Genomic DNA, 21,702 nt, shown 5'->3' on the forward strand with positions numbered 1-21,702 from the left:
ATTTTATTTTCACAGCAGCACTTGTATTCACATGTATTTTGCAAATTCATTTTTTCTACAAATGGTTAACTAGTTGAAAAGTTTTTAAACTTACTCACCTGATCATGATCTTAGAGCCAGTTCAGACATGCAGAATCCATATTATGCACCATGACCACCACTTGGCTTTGCACTGAAAAAATCACTTACCTAAATTAGAATGCCAAATTCACCCAATAGAATGCTTTCAAAGAATGGGAGAAAGACAGCTTTTTATCATTGTAGCCATACTGATTGAAAGTACAGCCAAGTAATTTATATGCATTCGGGGATTATTAAATCTACATTAAACTATCTTGAGAGTTCCCTACAATTCTTCTTTAGTGTACGACTGTCTGTACTCTGCAACACATCTGAACAGTATAGACTGTTTTTTCAGCTAATGTGATTCCATAGGATGTCAGAATTTTTTCCCCGTCACCAAATAACAGCATGTGTAATGAACTGTTTGGTTATAAAAGGGTGGATGGCAGATGCAATTTGTTTTCATTTGTCTATCCCATTCGGACCAATGCCAAATGCACTCCTTTATTTGCAAACTTTCTTCTGGAAAGATTTAGATCAGCAGTTAAATGATATTTTGCATTATTTTCTGTGAACCATTGCTTCATGCCGTTAATTTTTTTTGTTCATTCTATACACATAAATGATGGTCTGAAGTTTATGATCTAAAATGGAAGTAACATGGCTTATCAAAAGCACAGCAACGCTGGGGGGCTGTGTGTGTGGGGGGGGGATGGAGTAGCAAAAGCTGCAGAGACCAACAGCCATCAGCTTCTAGATTAGTAATAAGACCAACAGCCCACAGAAGGGCAAGTTAATTCAGAGTCTTTCCCAATGAACAATAACCTTTCCAGTTGTCATATGGTGAAAATCTAATGAAACAATTTTGTCAGATGGGCTAACTCACCACTAGAAACCATGGACTTTATTTTTGTACAAGAGATCTGCAGCAGATTATTTCAAATGTATAAACCTCTGCTCTCCTCATCTCTGCAGCTCTGGCCAATGTCCTCCTTGTCTCTCTTCCCATTCTCTTCTGAGATTCCTTTGGCTTTTAGATTTCACCCACTGACCTCTCCACCTCATTCCAATAGACTATTCCATCTTCCTACCTTTATTTCCTTGCTCCTAATCCTTATCATCAAGGATAAGGTGGTAAGTTTTATACCCCTGGTGTTTCCCACTAAAAGGATCTCCAATAACAGGGCTGAGGAGGGCTTGTGCTTGAAATCTTAAAGACCTGTTGCAGTCAGAGTAGACAGTAGGATACAGGACTAGATGGACCAGTGGTCTAACTCAGCATATGGCAGCATCATATGGCCTTCTGTCTACTTGGCCCCATTTCTGCCACTTCCTCCATAGGACCATCTGCCTAGAAAAACCAGAGAGTCCATTGCTTGACAGTCCCTCTGTAACATTAGGGCAGCTCAGCTATTCACTGCAAAAGCTTCACCAAAGTCTCAGCGAAACCAATAGGAGGAGTCCCTTTTCCTGTCATGAGGAGTCTGATAAGCAGTGGCATTGGCATGATATGAGTATTGACTGGCATATACAGCAAAGTGTTTTTGAATTTATTATGGATAGCAGTCTCTCTTCTGAACACATCCTAATTAAGGGAAAGAATAAATAATTGCATCAGACCAAGCTTCTGCCATTGTAGCCATCAGCATGCTTTCTTGATTTGAGTACCCATCTGTAATCCTACTATGCTTACTGTACTTGTAATTTTTTGTCGTTTGTAACCTAGCTAGCTCAGAATTGTCAGATCTTGGAAGCTAAGCAGGGCTGGCTCTGGATAGTGCTTGCATGGGAGAACACCAAGGAAGTCCAGGGTTGCTACACAGAGGTTGGCAATGGCAAATCATCTTTGTTTGTCTCTTGCCTTGAAAATCTTATGGAGTCGCCATAAGCTGGCTGTGACTTGATGGCCAAAAAAATGCTGTGTGGGCTTTGCTTAACATTCACTGTCATTATATGTGGTCTAAGCAAACCAAATCTTTTCCCAAGTTCTATTTTTTTTAAGCTGTATGTGGAGATTGTTGTATAAGAAATAATGTATGGAGACCCTCCGAGATGTGGAGTCTCGCAAGATTCTGTTCATATTACAGAGTACCATTGACAGATATGGATATGGTCCAGTCTGAAACTAAGTAATTTTTTTCCTTATGTCCTATCACAAACTGGTTTTGAAAGCTGTCACAACTTTTCAAAGTGTCATAGAAGGCACTTAATGAGCAGGCCAGGGTTCAGCCAGTCCTATACACATCTTGATTATATACCTCTTGACTAATAGACTTTCAAGTATAATGTCTGGAAGATGAAATGACAATGACAGTTGATATGGCCTACTATTCTAGAAGTCAAGCAACCTAGACAAAAGAGGAGTCCCAAACAAGTACTTAAGAGTCACATAGTACATTAATGGATGATGGCTGTTATATTTTATATTTAAAATTAGGCACCCAAATAACACATTTTATTGTAGAAGACTATAAAACTAGCGCATTCAAAACTGGGCTTGAAAGCCACCTTTTTAGCCCAGAACATCACTGTCCCAGCTTGTGGTTTTCTAATGTTCCATCTTAATTACATCAATAGTATAAGCCAGCAGTTCTCAAAACTTTAGCAATCTGAAGAGTTTCATTTTGATTAACTTTTTTGAATGGACCCCCACGCCCTCCCCACCTCCCTTGCTAGCACACCAGATAGCCCTTTTCCAAGGGCATGAAACAAGCTTCTGTTCTCTTATATCCTCCAAAAAATACAGCACCCATATCAGCTACACTTTAAAAGCAAGTTTAAGAGAAAATGTTTTTAATTGTCACTACATTGCCTATAAAATTAGGTTTGGGGTTATTATTGACTCTATAGGGCCATGACTCAAAAATACCCTGACTCATGTACTAATTATGTCTTAACCATTGACTGGAACGGACCAGGAAGAGTAAGAAACTTCCTTATTAATAACTTCAAGCTAAGAGACCAGCTGAACAGAACTGGGAAGGGTCTAAAAAAAAATTCCGAAATCCTCGTAGCAAAAAGAGCCCCACAAAATCTGAATTTTCAATATTCAGTTGAAAAGCACAACTGGCTATTTATTTATTTACTTAATTTGCAGTCCACCTTTTTAACTGAGTCAAGGCAGATTACCCAGTGTAAATCAATGCAATTTTATAAACACAGGACTAGGATTACAGCAGTTTGAAACAAAGCATAGAGTATTAGACATAAATTAAACAATGCAGAAAATGGTATTATGTAAGTATTTTTAAAAAGCAGTGAAAGTTGGGACAATACATATAGCAAACAAATAATATATACTGTACATGCTGGTATAGTTCACAGTCCTGTTCCTTTTATAAAAGTGCCTTCCTGAACCATTTTGTAATAATATAGCCCTATTATCTGTATAAAAAATGCCCTCCTGAACAATTGTTTTACATAGTTTGGACAATGAGGGAAATATGGGAGCCTTCCTGACTACCTCATACAGACCCTTCTACAAGGTTGGGACCGCAACAGCGAATGCATGTTTATGGGATGTTGCTGATCTTGTCCATTTGTAGGATGGCACCCACAGATGATCCTGCTCAGATAAGCGGATCTGTCACGGCAGAGCATAGCAGATGAAGTGGGCCTGCAGCTGTGAGAACCAAGGCTATGAAGAGCTTTCTGTATTATAATCAGTCTCTTTTAACTGATGGGCAGCCAGTGGAGTGACTGCAGAATGGGTGTAATGTGCATGATATGGCTAGATCCCAATACTAACTAAGCTGCAGTATTCAATAAGAACTAAAGTCTCCAATTTGTCTTCAAGGCCAGAAATATGTAGAGAATATTCCAATAGTCTAGTCTTGATCTTACCATGACATGGATGTGGGTGGCCAGATTAGCTGAGTCAAGGTAGGGTAGCTCCTCAAGGTTTCATATGGAGATTGATTATGAGGGATAGTTCTGCACCGAGGACAGGACAAATCCTACCCTGATAACTGGTCTATGATGGCAACCCTTTAGTCCATAAGAAACCATTTAAACCAGTTCAAAACACCTCCCCGATATCTATTAAATGTCCTGACAAAATGGCACGGTCCATTGTGATAAATCCAGCAGAAGCAACAAGACATGGTCTTTGTCTACATTCAGATGGAGATCATCAACAAAAGCCATCAGTCCCATCTTTATCCCTTAGCCTGGCCTGAAACCAAACTGAAAGGGGTTCAGAAAAGATGAGTTAGTCAAGACTAGGAGTTGATCCACCTCCACTCTGTCAACTACTTTACCCAAAAAGGCAGATTAGTAACTGGGCAATAATTAGTCATGTCATGTTTCTATAGGGATTTTTTAAAGAGGTGGATGGATAACTGCCTCTATAAGTGGTGAAGGTGCCCTGAGTAAGTGATTGATTTATGATGGCCACCAAGGCCTCTGTCTATGGATGCAAACTGCTATCTCTATGCTGAAAGCCTTTGTGTAGAAAATAGAATTAAAACCAGTTAAACTTTAAACCAGAAATAACAAAATAACTATGCTAAGTCTACCATATTTGATGGTGTTCAACCAATTAGAGTCCCTAAGATAAACCACTGGTTTCCTGCAACTAAACTGTGCTGTCTAGCTAGCGCACTGAGATTACCGTAAAGTTTGATTGGAGGTGTGGAGGGTTCCTGACCTCATTCTTAGAAAACAGAGGGGGCACTGATTTTACATTTGTCAGATGAGCACAAGAAGTGATTTCCTCTGTCCTTACAACAGACCTCGTTTGAGAAATATTGGTAGAGCTTCATTTGTTTATGTATTCTATGGATGATTTTAGTTGCATACTAACTTCCCTTAACTTGGATACCTAATTTTTCCTCTCCAAGCATTTTCTGTATTCGATATCATGAAGAAAAAGAACTGATTTTAATACTTTTACTATGTAGCATGCTAAATAAGGGAGGTAGATTTTATGGCCAATTGTTCCATATAAGGATTTGGTGGGATTTTTTTTTCATGTCATGGAAGAGTTTTGCAGGTAGGCTCCCCAGAGCTGCCTCAAAAGTCCTAATTGTCTAGTAAATTCTCCAGCAGTACACATTCCAAAACTCTGGTTTTCAGAAGCCAGGAACTGTCTAGCCCATAACTGGCAACAGCTGTATTATTCAAGGCAGACAGAAGCTGCCCATTTTTTTTCAGAGCAACCACAATCTACCAGTGTTTCACAGTGAGAAAACGAATATCCTTTCGAGAGTTTTTCCACTATCTTTTTCAAAGAGTTCTCAAAACATACAAACATGAATACAATTCTGAAACTCTTCTAAGCACACTACCAATGTTGACTTGTTCCTGATTTATGACTTAAATACACAGGAGGACCAGGCAGGGGGACATTTAAGATGTCCTGAGGGAGAAATGAAAGTTTGTTAGAAAGAGATCCCAAACAATTACAAATAGTGCAGGCTGGGGAATACACAATTTTCTACATTGCACAGACCAGGAGGATCAGGCTCGCAACAAGCCTGTGCAGTACTTGTACTTCCCCTGGCAACTGTTTGTACCTTGCCGGGGAGGTGTACATCACTTTCCCAAGAACTATTGCTTTCAGGTAACCACATTTATGCTGAGACCAGCTTGACTCTACCCCATACACTAGCTGGAAATATGGCACACTTACTGAGGATACATTTTAGCTTGCAGAAAAGGTACAGCAGCTATTTTAGAAACACCTGCCTTCATAGATTCTTTAGCATTAACCAACCATTAGCCAACAATTTTTTTTTCAAATGAAAGCAAGTTACAGACAATGTTAAATATAGAGATACTCTATTACTAAATATTGCCTAAAAGAATCTGATGTGGAGCTCTAATTAACTTGTACTTAGCATAAAGACTAGTTTCAGAATGTTTGTTTGTATCCGTGGGGAACAGAATTTACCTTCCCTCCATATGTGATTGGTAGATACACAATTGTAGAGTACAGTGTATCTTGCAATTGGTTTTAGTTCTTATCCAAAAACCCAATGCATGAAATCTTGCACAGACTGAATGACTTTGCTTCTCTGTTTATTTCTGGAAAACATTGGCACTATCAAATAATTTCCACATTTCTGAGCCTGTTTTTCTTTTACTACAAATATTCTGGCATCTCACTCCTTTTGGACTTGAGGCAGCTGCTGTAATTTAAATAATCTGCTGGTTAAATGCAAAGCTTCATCTAGCTACTGGTTAGGTGGGTTCTCAAATACAGTCTTAATATGGGTAAATGAATTTTTTCGGTGCACTTTTATATAAATATGAATCTCCAGATAATCCCATTAGGACAGAAATATGATCCAGATGCTTACCAGAAACATCACCACACATTGAACTGACTCACCCTGCTGACTACATGCACTGGATACCTACTGTGCGGTTAAGAGAGATTGGGGCAGGGAATAATAGTACTTCGCTTGTGTAAGATGGGCTTTGAACAAGCCCTTCTCTTTGAGAGCTAACGTTATAGTCGGAATGCATACCGGACTAGTGAGAGCTGGCAATGGCAGAAAAGAGGACACAGATGTAAATGCAAGCTGCTTAAGCCAGGTTCTGCCATAAGGGGCTTAACTGCAAGACTGCTCTACAATCCACACAGCCCAGCAAAACGGCCAGTCTGTACACTGTATTATCCTCCCTGGAAAAAAACCTGCCTCCTCCTCTTTGAAAGCTTCTCTATAAGACAGTGAAACAAGACTGCAACTGGAAACATTTGTTTTCAAAAGCCCCACCTTACTTACTTTTATTAATCCAAAAATAAAAACTTCTATTTGCTGAAAACATTTTCTTATTATTCCTAATAAAGGAAAAATTCTTATGCCCCTTAGTCTCTTTGTCTGTTTGACTATATGATTTCATTAGATTTGCAATTGTTGATTTACTTTCTGTATCTATTTAATCTCAGTCTAGAGTGTTTATCAGATAAGCCTCCATGCTTTAACCAAAAAAAAAAAATCCTTACATCAGACTAGTCCAAAGGTATATCTTAATTTGATACTGTAATAAAGATCTTGGGTTTCCAATGTGTCCCTTTTGGGGTTTTCATCATAAAGAGCTAATTCTTGTGATCATACAATCCTATAGTCTGTTATTTTAAAAAGTATATCAATTCAGCCTTTTTTTTTTTGCATAAACTGCATTTCTTTGTTGTTTTTTTAAAAATAAATATGAACTGAACTTTGTACATTATCTGCAAAATTAAAGATTTCAAACTGATTTCCTGGTATATTTAAATTTCAGAATTCAAGAATATATTTGTCACATCTGACTTTAAAATGTGGAGTTAAATTTGTTTTCTGATATTTAATGTAAATATTTGTACAAAATATTATCTTTTGTATATTTTTGTGAAAATGTAGTTCCCCAAAAGATACAAAAGATTTAATAAAAAAGTGCATTCATGTTACTGCTTAATCTTACATTATTCAAAACGCATGAACTGCAAATTTTGAACTAAATCCCAAGTCCTAAAAGAATACTAATCCCTGCCCTTCAGATTCACGATCAATGTGTTTATAGCATGACAACTAAAAGTTTCAGGGATAATGTATATTGCAATGGAGGAGTTTGCAACAGAACCCCTTGTACGCCTTTGTTCCCAAAACGGGCTATACAATTTCACTGCACTGAAGATGCTCCTTTAAGTTTAGCTAGGAGACTAGATATGTATTGAAAGATCACATGTTCCCTCTGTGTAGCTCCTTTTCTTCCCAGAACAAATTTCTCCCACCAACCCTCTATGCATACATTTAAAGGGTTACATCAGCACCTATGCTACTATAATTACATTCCAACTTAACCATGGTTTGTTACTGAACCTGGAACTCTGGTGAGAAATCAAGGTTAGGAAAGTATCTCAACTACTTGAACTTTGGTTAACTTCAATACTAACAGATGTCTCTCTTTATATATCAGATTTATTCAGAGTGGAAGAGGGAAATTAACTCCATAGTAGAGGAAGTCTGCAGGGGAAAAGTGCGCAAACATGTCTGATCTCTTATTTGCAGCTGAGAAAGAGGCATATTACATATGCTCCATCCCATTTCAGTTAGAAACAGCAACATAATCACATATGTCAGATCTCTCTCAAAACTTAGTATGTATACTTTTAGGAGCGTTCTTATCTTTTTCTGGAAAGAAATATAGGGAAAAACTCGAAGAGAATACTCATCTGAAGATGTTTCCCTACAAGCATGTATCAGCCACTTCTCAAATAATTTCATTGAAATATACAATGAAATCTCTTCCGGCTGTGGGCTGAATGGTCCCTAATGGACTTTATGTTGTTGACCAAAACAAGAAAGAAGGTAGCTCAACGTTAGGATAAAAATCCATGCCTTGATGTTTTAATTAAGGTTAAATCAAAATTCTCTTCCCTACACAGACATCGCTTTACAATTAGAAATATGTAAAATCAGTTATTAAATATACAAGTTTTGTAAAGTACATGTTTCAAGTATACAATCAACTTCATTTTATGAAACAATATATATTCAAGGCTTGGCATATGTGATGTAACTTTTACAGCATCTTGGTTCCATCAATGGTTGTCTTTCCAACAGTGAAAATGTAATGGGTTGTGTGAAAATTATTCACTGGGGGTGAAAAAAAAATAGACACAGTCAGTAAATTTTGTCTCCCCATAAACATAATGAGACAATTATCATTCTACATTAACAACCACCAAATCCTAAATACTTCAAATCTAGGTAAAGTAAACCTGTGAAAAATGACATTTTCAGTATGTGATTAAGAACTATTCAAGTTTCTTGCCTTTTTTGTCAAGTGCCTTTATTTATTTACTTTATTTATAGCTATGATATAGGAGTATGATTACAAAAATCAGAAACAATGCAAAAAAAATCAGGCACGATATATCAAATAATGCAGAAAATGCACTGATTTTGATCCTGCTGCTATATGGTTTTGTTAGCAAGTATAATTCAATGAAATAAAAAAAAAACTACCTGGTCTGAGTTCGGGTCCATTTCAAGGCATGACGTGGCGGTACAGAAACAGAGGGATGGTAGAATGTGCAATCTGCTCTGGTACACTGAGTGTTAAACCGACAGTGCTGAAGTGGGGGGAGATTCAGAAAATGCTACTGAAAGAGTTTGATTTAGCTAGTTTAATTCATCCTACAGCAATTCTGTGTGTGTCCGTCCCCCTTCAACAGTACAAACTGCTTTTTAAATGGAAGCATTTCATGAACATATAACTTGCGATAGATGGCTTTATTTTGTGCTTGTTTCATTATAATTTCCCACAAGCAGTTACATCACTTCAACTGCAATGCTAAGGGTACTGGACTGACTTGCTTCTGAGTAGCCCTGCTTAGGACTGTTCCTTTGATTATTTGAAGTTTGACAAATGAATACATAAACTGACTCCACTGAAAAGCCTAGTGCTCAAGGTGACATAAAAAGTCATATTTGTGCTATCACCTCTGAGATGGTCCAATTCAGGCCACTGTATGCATTTGTGAAGCTTTAACCCAGGATAGTGATACAGAAAGTACAAAAATGCTATATCTGGAATTGCAGGAAATGCACAAAGCGTTACAGGAAAAAATGAAGGCATTGGGTAATATAAAAACAGAATGAAAAACAACATAGCCTTGCCTGCAGGCCTACAGGAAAAAACCTGATAAACAGACTACTTCTTGAGACTAACCATTTTAGATAATTGCAATTTCGATATCTGGGCTTCCATCCAGCCTTGACTTGTTTTTCTTTGAACTCACAGTTAGGGCTACAGTTTAAATTCCAGTGTAATTGAGGATGAGATCCTTGGGCCAGCTAGCCCAAGGATCTTTAATTCCGTTCTTTAATTTTATGAGGCACAGAAGTCCTACCATTTACACCCGATCAGAAAAAGTGGCCTACTAAACTACACTACATTAGCAGCTCCCACCATCCTCTCTCTCCCCCTCCCTCCCTCCCTCCCTCCCTCCCCATATGTCCCCTGCTATATACTCCAAAGCACAATACAATTCAAGATACTCCAAAATATGTAATTGGGGAGATGTTGGGCAAATTCCTGAACACCAGAATGAAATGTCTAGAAGCCAGAATTCATGAATTCACTTATATTAAGTATGGGGCACTAGTCAGTGACAGAGACTATTCAGAATCTCCACATAGAAGAAATCTAAAATACGATGCTTACTTTTGGATGATAGAAGGGACATTCCATTTTCTTACATGCAGGAAAAAATCGGCAAAGCTGGCTGGTGGAAGATGCTGGTGGTACTGGAGGGGGTGCTGTGACACCAATTAAGGAAAACCAAGTTAAATCTATGCCAGGCATAAAAATGAATGTTTGCTTAAAGAAACTCGGTTATTCCAAACAAATGTTCCATGTTAGTTATAGGTTGCTGTAATTCCTAGAAAACAAGGGTTGAATCTAATGGTACTCTTCCATTCAGTCAGCAATCTTCTACTGGAGGAAGGAATCCCACAACTTTCTCCTTCAGAAAGGCACAAAAGCCTGTCACCTTCAATCAAAATTCAGCTTCCCGCCAAATTTCAGGGAATGTGAAATAAGAAAAAGTGGTTCAAATCATGCTGTGTGAGAACTGGACCACCTCTGAAGGATGACATAGAAACTGCCAGGCCTAGCCTGCAGCATGGCAATACAGCATTATGCTGGTGAGCAAAGTGAGGTCCCTCCATATCTCTGCCCACTCCAATCTGCTGCCAATACTTGGCAAATAAAAGAAAGCTTTGGATCTGTCCTCCTTGTCCCCGCTCAATCATGCTAGGCCAGATGCATTAGCCAAACTTGGCTCAACAACCACGAAGAAGTTGCAACCAAGGCATTTCACAATATGAGAAATGCAGCAGACACTGCAATGTTTGCAAGTACCAACAACCGTGCTTAACTCTCCTCTGTGCATTTTCCCCTTGCTGAGCTCTTGGCTTAGAGTATTTTGTTTGATGCGTTGTTGTTTTTTTAAAGAGCTGCTGAAGAGTGCTGTGTGCTTCTGATACTGTGATTCGTAGATGTGGGCTTCTGTTGCTTTTTGGCAAAGTGTTGTATTGCTTTGCTGTATTTTCCACCATGACTCAAAAGTGACAACTTGGTCAGGCCCTCCTGCCACCAAGGCAGAGAGAAGAAGGTGCCAGCTGTCTGTCTTTGGGTCCAGAGGATCACATTCTGGGTAGCACCCTTGGACCACAACCACACCTACCCTAGCAAGCCTGGAATGGAAGGTGCCTTTACCTGGTTTTGAAGGTGGCAATGGAGTCCGTCGGCTAGCATGGGTGTAAGGACAGTCTGGCTTACTGCACTTGGCATCATATTTGCAGTTTGGATGGATGAATAAGCACTTGTCAGCAAATTTGCAACTGGGAAAAACTCTGAAATTTAAAGAATGCATGCGCTATTTGCAGAATGAACTTGTTACGATAAGGCTATGTCAAATACCTGTTCCCTCCCTCATTCCTGCTATCAAATACAGCTCTTCTAACATTCATACTCTAAGGCTATCATTCTTCATGCTTAAGGCAGGACCCCAGTTCAAATCATGGCTCTAAATGTTTTATTTAAATAACAAATAAACATTTAGGGAACAGAAGTAGTGCCCAACTCTAAAAAATCACCAAACAGACAGGGATCTACTTTTTTCAGACCCATTTTGAGGTTTCCTTCCTGGGGTGCCCAATGGGATCAGCAGGTGTGCAAAGGAGCCCATCCAATTCATAATGGATTAGGGAAAAGGTGATTTAATTTTGAGACATCCACATAATGAGTCTAGTGCCCCCACTCCTCTCACAGTTGGGGGTCCAGGACAGCACTGCCTTCTCCTTAGCTAGAGAAGCTTCCCAATGCCAGAGGCTTTCCCCCAGCGCCTATGCCAAGGGCAGAACTGAACTAACTCCAGTTGCATCCTATATGAATTACTGCACATGCCTTTGCTGGAGGCTGGGAGGGCAAACTCCATCAACTAGCACTGAGAAGTTTTTCGGCACTTACTTGCATGGTAGTGTGGGGTGATGGAAGGCACATTCATCTCCATTTTTGCAGGCAGGCCAGTACTTGCAGCGCTCGGGGACTTTCTCTGCTTTCTGTAAGATAGCCAACTCCTCCATCTCTACTGTGGGAAGAAACCAGAAGCATCTTTCAGCATCCAAGATGAATCCTGTGTCTCACTATTCACATGCAAGGATGTTTATATTATTAAGCTTATTTAGACAAACTGAAACCATGAACTAGCATAAATGGGAATCCTTCAAAGAGAACAATACGTAGAAAGATGCAATAACTCTCGTCGCTGTTAGATTCTGAATAATTAGAGGGTGCACCATGGAAAGCTTAACCTCTCCTTCCCCCATTATAACACTCTTACATCATTTCCTAAACAGCATTCAAAGCTCATCTGGCCCAAAACATTTTGGCACCCAAGTAAAAATACCCAATGCTGACGAAATATTAAATAATTGGCCATTTTTCACCCCTTTATGTTGCCCGAAATCTGTCACATACAGGAGCCACCTCAATCTGCATAATTGTGTATCTGATATTGTTTCAATCCACCTTTATTAAAATGCTGTCTTATGCTTTGTCAAAGATTATCAGTCACTGTTATTTTAGTCCAGTGACATCTTAGTCCAGCTCTTCAGAAGGGAGACCTGACTCTTGAAAGCTTACACTCCGAAAATCTTGTTGGTCTCTTAAGGTGCCACTGGACTAAAATCCTGATGTTCTACTGCAGACCAACATGGCTACCCACCTAAAGATCATTGTTATTTTACACTACCCTGATCTCTAAAACAATTCCACCTAACTGCTGCTTTTACTGGGAGAAAAAACAAGCTTTTGCCTGTAAAGAAACCCATAAAAGAACATCACAAAATTAATCAGGCTGAGATTAGGGAAGTACTGTCAAACTGGAAGTCAGACTAGATGGGCAGTGGTGGAACATCTGCCCAACCTCAAAACAGGCCATGTGAAGCAGAAGCCACAACATGGAGAGTGCCGGGGAGAAGATCACACACACAGTGTGGTGCCCCTACTGCTGCTACCACAACTACAACAGTTTTAAATATAAACTGTTTTTATTTTATCTTAAACCACCTTAAGAACTGCAGTGGCTGTGAGACAGACAATAAATATGGTAAAATAATTTGTAAGTAAATCACTTCATTGTCCATAGCAACCCAGGATTAAGGAGATTGACATAATCCAGCTTCTTCGGGGACAGTAACAGAACAGGCAGCATTAACCACATGACAGTAATTCAGGAGGGGGAAATACAAACCGGTTTCATTTTCTCACAGGAGAAGCAATGAAAATGAAATGGAGAAATAAAATTAAATATCTCAACCAGAAGATTTTCAAGCTTTCTATGCTGGAAGAATCCTCATGCTGAACTGTTTGACTCTCTCCTTACCTCAGGTTCTGCCGTTTAGCTTCTGTACCTTGCACAATATTCTGGGCCAAAAGAGCACAGGCAGATCTCTGGACACCAGTACTGCAGCAAATCAACTGAGAATGTACCCTTAAACACAGCCAACACTCCCACCCCACCCCACGCCCAGCACTCTGTATCTCAGGAAAGTCTGTGCATCAACAACAACAAAGGCCAGGGGTCCTTGGAACACAGTGTGAAAATCACCACTCAAAGCCAACAAAATGTACCGACTGCTTTAAAGTTAACTGTGGCAAGATATCCAGTAGAAAGAAAGACTGACCCATCTTTCTTTCTATCAGACTGGAAGCGTGGTTTGTAATTTAGTCACTGTGCTCCTACTTCCTGTTTAGCTTGGGTGGGCCAAAGAAAGCAAGACCAACAAAGAGGCTTCCCAATTGAGCTACCCAAAAGATGCTTATCCACTGCGGTTGTGGTGGTTACCATCAGTGCTCTCCAGCTGTCGGGAGATAATGTGCATCTGCTGCGCTCGGAGGCTTCTCAAGCCCTTCCTGGCTGAAGCTTTGGGGGGGACTGGTCTGACTCCTTCCATAAGGCTCATTTCCTCCTCCTCTTGATCCGATAAGTACCCGGGAGGGCTGGGCACGCCATCCAAGGTGACTATGAACTTGGGACTGGCTGGCTTTTCAGGCTGAACAAGCTGCTCTCTACAAAAGATGTAAGAAGTATCAAAGCTACTGAAAGAGAGATCAGAATAAAGACCAGTCACTGACATCAACATAGCCACACAACCAAGCACAATTCACCACAGGGAGACATTTCATTTACAAGAAGCTGGGCTGTTGTTTTTAATGACAGAGCTTTACCACTCCTTACAGCCTAAACCACTTCCCCCCCACCAAACTATTGACGGCTGAGGGACACACACACCCCAAGCCCATGTCACACTTGCATCCCAAAATTGCACTAAAAAGTTCCCCTCCTATTGTAGTGAGTGTGCCTCCTGGATGGGCAGAGACAAGCCCACAGCAGTAACTTATGAAGAGATTCAAGAGCCAGCTTCTGCGGGTTCGAAATCCTGTTGCCTTCCTGTATCAGAAATGACTCTCTGACAACTAGTTGCAGAGATGGGGCACAGTTAACGGATCCCAGCTGCTTTGGGGTAGTAACAACAACAACAACAACAACGTTCAATTTATATACCGCCCTTCAGGACAACTTAATGCCCACTCAGAGCGGTTTACAAAGTATGTCATTATTATCCCCACCCTGTGAGGTGGGAGGGGCTGAGAGAGCTCCAGAGAGCCGTGACTAGCCCAAGGTCACCCAGCTGGCTTCAAGTGGAGGCGTGGGGAATCAAACCCGGCTCTCCATATGAGAGTCCCGCGCTCTTAACTACTACACCAAACTGGCTCTGGTAGGGCTTTGGTTTCTCAGAAACCCTTAACTAAATTAGATTTTTTAAAAACAACATTAGAGAAATTCTATCACAGCATGCAGCTTGGGAATAGATGGCCTTAAAGAGCCTTACTGAGCCATTTGAGGGCAGGTGAAACAAATCAAAGTACAAAATATCAGTGAAGAACAAAAAATGCCATCTGCCGTGACTATAAACTTGATAAAAGAGCAATGGCCCTATTCTCAATAATAATAACATTCGATTTATATACTGTCCTTCAGGATAACTTAACATTCACTCATAGCAGTTTACAAAGTATGTAATTATTATCCCCACAACAAGTACTCTGTGAGGTGGGTGGGGCTGAGAGAGCTCTGGAAGAGCTGTGACTGACCCAAGGTCACCCAGCTGGCTTCAAGTGGAGGAATGGGAATCAAACCTGGTTCTCCAGATTAGAGTCCTACCGCTCCTACCCACTACACCAAACTGTCTACGCCAAAAAAACCGTAAGAGTGCAAGAGGTCATATTTCCCTAGGCTACAATTGAGACCAAAACTCATTATTTGTGTATCTGCTTGGCTCTGTGATCTTCAAAAACCGCACTGTGCTAAAGCTTAGAGCCTGAATTCCTAGAAGACACTTTTTACCGTGTCTGTATAAGTCGTCCTGAAAGTGTCTGTAAGGCCTCTGCAGTTCTCTTCCCCACTTCCAGGTTCTGTGGCACCACAACCTCCTCAGCCAGCTTCGGCTTCTTCAGGATAAATGATCTGGTGTCTGTGTGGACCATTGATTCCAAGTCATAATAATCTAGGAAAGGGTGGAAACATAAAAAATCACTTTGGTGCAATCAGAAAACAGGGATAAGCATGAAGACAATGATGGTAAGACAGTTTGCATCAAAGTGGCAACTGGGAAGGGACAGAGCTAAAGAAGTAGCTGCACGGAGTTTAAGATGACCTTGCTCTAGTATGGCTGCACATGCACCTCTCACACACACTCTCTCTCCTGGTCTTGGAGCCATCATTTTTTAATTCACAGAGAGAGTGTGCAGGAGCCAGGCACACAGCTACTAGAGTGTTGTGCCTCATTCCCCACAAAAAGTATTTTGGTGCTTGAAGCCGTTTTGCCAGTTCCAAGCTGGCAAAAGTAGGTAGCACAGACAAGAGTGGCATTAGGAGGGGAAAAAAGAGGAGAGTGCCCACAGGATAGCTAAACCCCAAAGAGTTACTTGAAGCATAGCAGTAAAAGTTATTCTAGAAAAGTGTTCATCACCAAAAAAATTTGTTTAGAAATACATATTTTAAAACCGCACTGCTTGAACCAAGATGTTTTTATAATGCCATCCATACTAATAGCTCCAATATAGCGCCAGAAATTTCCCCACTGAAATGAAAAGTGCATGTACAAGAGCATGTCAGCTTGACCTAGCAAGCCATTGAAGGAAAACTTGCACAGAGGAATTCCAAGCGGGCTTTTTTTAAGGTACAACAGATATTATTCTGAACTTCTCCATTAATCAGACCACTCAATTAATTGTGTTCCATAGGATGGTGCACCTAGTTTGCATCTAGTGGTTAAGAGTGCAGGACTCCAATCTGGAGAACCCGGTTTGATTCCCCACTCCTCCACTTGAAGCCAGCTGGGTGACCTTGGATCAGTCACTTCTAGGAGCTCTTTCAGCCCCACCCACCTCACAGGGTGTTTGTTGTGGGGATAATAACATACTTTGTAAATTTCTCTGAGTAGGCATTTAGTTGCCCTGAAGGGCGGTATATAAATCTATTATTATTATCATTATCATTATTATTGAAATAAAGTAGTTTTATACTTCTTTTGTCCTTACAAAGACAGTGTCAGCATCAGAAGTAGATACATTCAGGGCAGATCCACTCTGGCCCTTTTTTTGGAGCTCAAAGCAACAGATGGAAGCACAGGCTTCCCAGAAGTCAAATCCCGTTTCTCCAACAAAAACATACAGAAGAAAGTGTGTGTGGAGGGGAGTAATACAGAAAATATGTGATACTGGGCTTTTAGCCCTTTATCATTTACATATTCTATTTTATGCCCAAAATATACTGAGAACTGAGACAGGACTGGAACACTTGACAAACTTTTAAAAAAAGAACTCCGGCTAACCTGGGGTCTTTTGCAACATTGCTTCGATGCTTGGTTCAATTTGGAGGCGGGAGAACAGCTGCCTTTGTTGGGTTCCTAAAATAAACATGGAATGAAAAAAGCTTAGGACTGCTGGTTCAAATCAAATCGAGACAAGTGTCAGGAAAAGCATCGCTCAACTCTGTCCTTCAAAGGTGCTGTTCTTTCCATATGACAAATTCTCTCCCGCTGCAATTCATTTCAGCTGATTCCTATAAAGTCTGTGGATTTCTCTCACCCTATGAGCCTGTCTGGACAACATGGCACTTCTGGACTCTGCCTAATGGGAGACTAGAAGCAGGCTTCAGGCTTGCATAATTCCTTTCTTCTCTCCCTCACCGTAACAGCTGGTTTTATCTCATGAGATCAAGGAGACTCCTGTTTTTCACATCAACAGGTACTCTTCCTTCATGAAGAGCATCATCTCTTGATCCAGCAAAAGCCCCACTCTTGCCTCTAATTCCTGTGAATGGATCAGGGCAAAAGGAAAGGGCAATTTACCACAATTGTTCTTTGCAGAATGATCTGTTCAAATTTTGGTATGAATTTTCATGTTTTAAACAGGAAGGGGAATTGGCAGACAGACGGGGCATCTAAACAAACATGGATTAAATGTTAGTTTCTGCCCATAGCAAAGGGTATGCAAGAACCTGAGACTCTTTTGTGAGTTGAGATTTCTACCCAGCAAGAAATGCTGAACAGGCTCTATTGCAAAGTCCACCAGCCGGCTGGAATCAATCAGCCGCCTGGGAGCAGAAAAGTGTTTCCTTTTGTACGGTAACAGAGTGGCATTCTCAGCATTACCTGGAACTCTCCCCAATGCCTGGTCCTTTGGCTCGCCTTCCTGTATCTGTGTTTCCACTCTGGACGGCCGGTTCTGGGTGTTCATCATTTCGAGGAGGGCTTCGTCATGGGAAGTCCGTGTTCTGGGAGCCACGGGAACTGTCTGCTTTGGTGGGACTTTCCACAAACAAACAGTCAAGTAAGTTAAAGCAATGTTCACTTGAGCTTTATTGCTAAGAAATTATGTGACCCAAAATCCTGTTAAAACGGGCCTAAATAATAGCACTTTCTGATCAAAGAGAGTTTCGCTTTCAGATTAACTATTCCGTTTTCACAGCCAAACACAGGGCTTAGATCCTGTGCAGTGCAAGCAGAGCTGCACTTACATAAACAAGGCCTTCCCTGCCTTCCCTCTTCGGCTGCAGCCTTCTATGACTCCTGAAAACTGTGGTCCCCTTGGTCAACGGACCACAGGAATGCCATGCAGTACAGTCCAGTAGCACCTTTAAGACTAACCAACTTTATTGTAGCATAAGCTTTTGAGAACCACAGCTCTCTTCATCAGATGCATGGAGGGTATGAAGAAACTGGCCAGAGATATATAGGTGGTGAGGGAAGGGGGGAGAGGGTGCAGGGAGTGAGGGCCATGTAAATGTAAATCAGTTGCAAAAGTCATGAAAGAGGTGGAGTGCGCAATCCAGGCTGGGTGTGACCCCTTCCCTCCATTGCTGAATCTGAATGGAATGCCTGAAGGCAGTTACTTCTGGTAACGAGATAACCAACCACAGTCTCTATTCAATCCATGTCTGACTGATGAATGCCATGAGGGTTAATGTGTGGGACTGCAGTGAAGATGGGAATTATGGTCTCCATAAGAAAATAAGGTTATGATGAACACAGCCCCATCAAGTTTAGAATTTGTGGTTGTAATTTTCTTTTTTAGAGCTTTGTGAATTGTTTTTTCCTGTTTTGATATTGTTCTTTTAAATGTGAAGCTGTTCTAAGAGCCTCTGGTTGGAAGAGATGGGATAGCATAGTGTTTAAGTGGCTGGGTTCTGAGCCAGGTTTGACTCACTAGTGCCGTGAACTCTGCAGGTAGCCTTGGGTAAGCCACTCCTCAGTCCCAGCTCTCCAGCTGTATTGTGGGGCTAATAACAACACTGAATTTGTTCACTGCTCTGACTGTGGCACTAATCTATCCAGTATATAAGCCTACTGTTATTATAAATATTTTATATTACTAAGGGTCAATCTGCACTACAAACTATCATGGCTTTCCTCAAAAAGCCTTGAAAACTGCAGGGAATTCTCTATTGGGCATCTCTCTGATACTCTACAGTTTCCCAGATTGCCTGGGAAAAAGAGGAGGACTGTTAAACCAGCTTAATTCTATATGTCCCCTTAAGTGGAGTTAAGGGGCTTTCCCCTGGCAAGCGGGGTTTCTGCCTTTTTTGCAATACTGCTGGATGCCAGAAAAGCAAACTTCTGTTTGCATTGTTGAAGTTAAATATGATCTACAATACGATAGTCCAACAACGTAATTTTCTTTCTTTCTGCAGAAATGAAGATTCACTTGGACTTACTGAACTAGACTTGGAGATCGTGTGTTGCTGTCAAACTTAATTACCTGTAGCATAATTGGTTGTCTTTGTTACTGATTCCTGAGCTTCAGATATTGCTTTCAATATTAAATTCTTATTGGCTTGTTTGGAAGGTGGCAGTGAAGGTCTAGAAAGATACAGGCGAGGCAATTAATGGTATAATCATTACAGATATTCCTCTTTTCTTTTGTAACATAAAGCATAGAGTCTATTGCCTTGTTTCACGGGTTTTGGGTGACACTCTCTGATCAGCAAACTCCCCCACTGTCTGTTCTACTCTGTGGATCAAAATGTCTATAAACTGAACCACTTAACTGTTCTCTGTATGAAGATTCTTGTATTCACCTCGTGGGGAGATCCAGACACTGGACAGCTCTGCAAAATAACCCTAACATGCGCTGAACACCCCAGCAACTTCAAAAATCTGACCTCTGCTCTGGTGGCAATGGAGAACAGTTATGGGTGTACTATTATAAACCCCTCCAAACCTTTCATGTGACCTCAATGACTAAACCAACTTCGAATGTGAAAGCATCCAGAGAACAGCAAAGTTAGGCTGAGACGGTTTTGTCCATCCATTAAGAGCAAAGCAAGCAATAATCTATTGTCAAAATCATACATTCAGTAATCAAATGGCATCACATAAATCCAAAGAATACCTCTAATATATTTTCCTAGATAAGTTCTATGACGTAATTTCATCCTGCACTATATCATCTTGCATTCATGTACAATTTGGGAAAATCTCCATAGAAAGGTACCATGTTCCAGTTCAGTAAGCTCCTTTTCAGGAAATCTATGTATCTGTTTTAATGTTCATATTCATTAGCTTTTGTTTTTTTAAAAATCCAGATCTTCCAGTACCTTCTTTCAGGCTTTGCAGGTACAGACACACTGCTGGAAATGCCTCCCAGTCGCAGGCCATAGTCTTCCTCCTCTTCTTCCTCCTCCTCCTCCCCCCCTTCGTTACTGAACCGTTTCACTCGGACCACTGAGCTCACAACCGGAAGCTTCCTTTTTCTGGAATTTTCATCCTGCAAGCAATAAGACAACTCAATAATCATTGGTTTTATCTATGTGAAAAAAGAAAGGGAATTTTCAGGTGCTTGTCAGGGTCAAAAAGACATATGCTGCCCAGCTGCAATAACTGGACAGGCTGAAAGCCCTGAGCAAACCTGTAATCTCTGGAACAACATAGGAGAAATATAATTTCCCCCTAAATAAAAACTGTTCAATGTTTTTTCCTGAACAAGGAGTAACAATCCAGGAGCAGAAAAAACTCTGTATGTATTACTCAATATTAGCAATGACAATAAAGACATTATAGTGCCACTGTGTATACTTTCAATAAAGATATACACAGTGGCACTATAGTGTCTTTATTGTTACTGGTTTCACTACTGTGTTCCTATATTCTAGTATTTTACTCAAAGCCAGTTTGGTCTAGTGGTTAAGAGCGCGGGACTCTAATCTGGAGAGCCGGGTTTGATTCCCCACTCCTCCACTTGAAGCCAGCTGGGGGACCTTGGGTCAGTCACAGCTCTCCCAGAGCTCTCTCAGCCCAACCCACCTCACAGGGTGATTACTGTTGTGGGGATAATAATGGTTTCAGTCCACTACACTGACCCTCAGTGGCTCTTCAAAGTGAGAAATGAACGGAGAAAGTGGGGGGAAGGAACAGGTGTGCAGAGGCTGCAGCTGAAAAAGGAAATGGAACAACAATAAAAAGAGAACAGTTACATACATCAAGATAGTATGCTTTTTGCACACAAAAACCCCCCCACCATAAAGTCCAGAATGATAGAAATCAAAATAAATAACAAAAAACCCCATTTGTTTTGCTTCGAGTTGCATGATTCACATACATAGTTGTAAACCCAGGACGTGAGTTTTTGCAGAACTTTTATTTTTTGAAGTACAAAACATTAAGGTGGCAGAAGGGATATAGATAAGGGATAGACAGAGAGAGACACACAGAAAGAGAAAACACTTGCCAGGCTAAACACTATGTGAAAACGCCAGAAATTCACGTACAGAAATCTCCTTTCCCTGAACAACAGACCCCATAGCAAACATTGCACATGCACTTTGATGTGCGTATGTAAATTTGTATAACTCCCCTACCCAGAAAGGTTAGAAACTTTCCTCCCAAAGGAAACAGAGTCAGATTTTTAGAATCCAAATGTGACAGCTGTTATTAGATTCTGTATGAAATACAGGACATGAAGAATCATGTTAAACAAGTGAGTCTATTTATACCCCCAACCACTTAGTCATGCAACCTGAAGAACCCGATGCAACCTGATGAACCTGAGAATGTGATGACATGAATTGTCCTA

The 21,702-nt window shown here is 40.6% G+C and overlaps 1 protein-coding gene across 2 annotated transcripts in view; it reads right to left on the reverse strand.

Moving 5' to 3' along the window:
* Positions 1-3,098: 3,098 nt before the first annotated feature.
* The window catches only part of ZC3H14 (zinc finger CCCH-type containing 14), a 31,370-nt gene continuing 12,766 nt past the window's right edge, over positions 3,099-21,702 (reverse strand). For both annotated transcript variants that reach the window (XM_054971112.1, XM_054971113.1), the window contains 11 exons: positions 20,228-20,397; positions 19,390-19,490; positions 17,784-17,939; positions 16,962-17,036; positions 15,473-15,632; positions 13,910-14,133; positions 12,031-12,151; positions 11,278-11,414; positions 10,222-10,316; positions 9,021-9,127; positions 3,099-8,648 (listed from right to left, as the gene is read on the reverse strand). In XM_054971112.1, coding sequence (XP_054827087.1) covers positions 8,642-8,648; positions 9,021-9,127; positions 10,222-10,316; positions 11,278-11,414; positions 12,031-12,151; positions 13,910-14,133; positions 15,473-15,632; positions 16,962-17,036; positions 17,784-17,939; positions 19,390-19,490; positions 20,228-20,397 — 1,353 coding nt within the window. In that variant the 3' untranslated portion in view covers positions 3,099-8,641. The remainder of the gene's footprint in view (positions 8,649-9,020; positions 9,128-10,221; positions 10,317-11,277; positions 11,415-12,030; positions 12,152-13,909; positions 14,134-15,472; positions 15,633-16,961; positions 17,037-17,783; positions 17,940-19,389; positions 19,491-20,227; positions 20,398-21,702) is intronic.

The sequence above is a fragment of the Eublepharis macularius genome, chromosome 2 (genome assembly GCF_028583425.1).
Source record: "Eublepharis macularius isolate TG4126 chromosome 2, MPM_Emac_v1.0, whole genome shotgun sequence".
Lineage (NCBI taxonomy): Eukaryota > Metazoa > Chordata > Lepidosauria > Squamata > Eublepharidae > Eublepharis > Eublepharis macularius.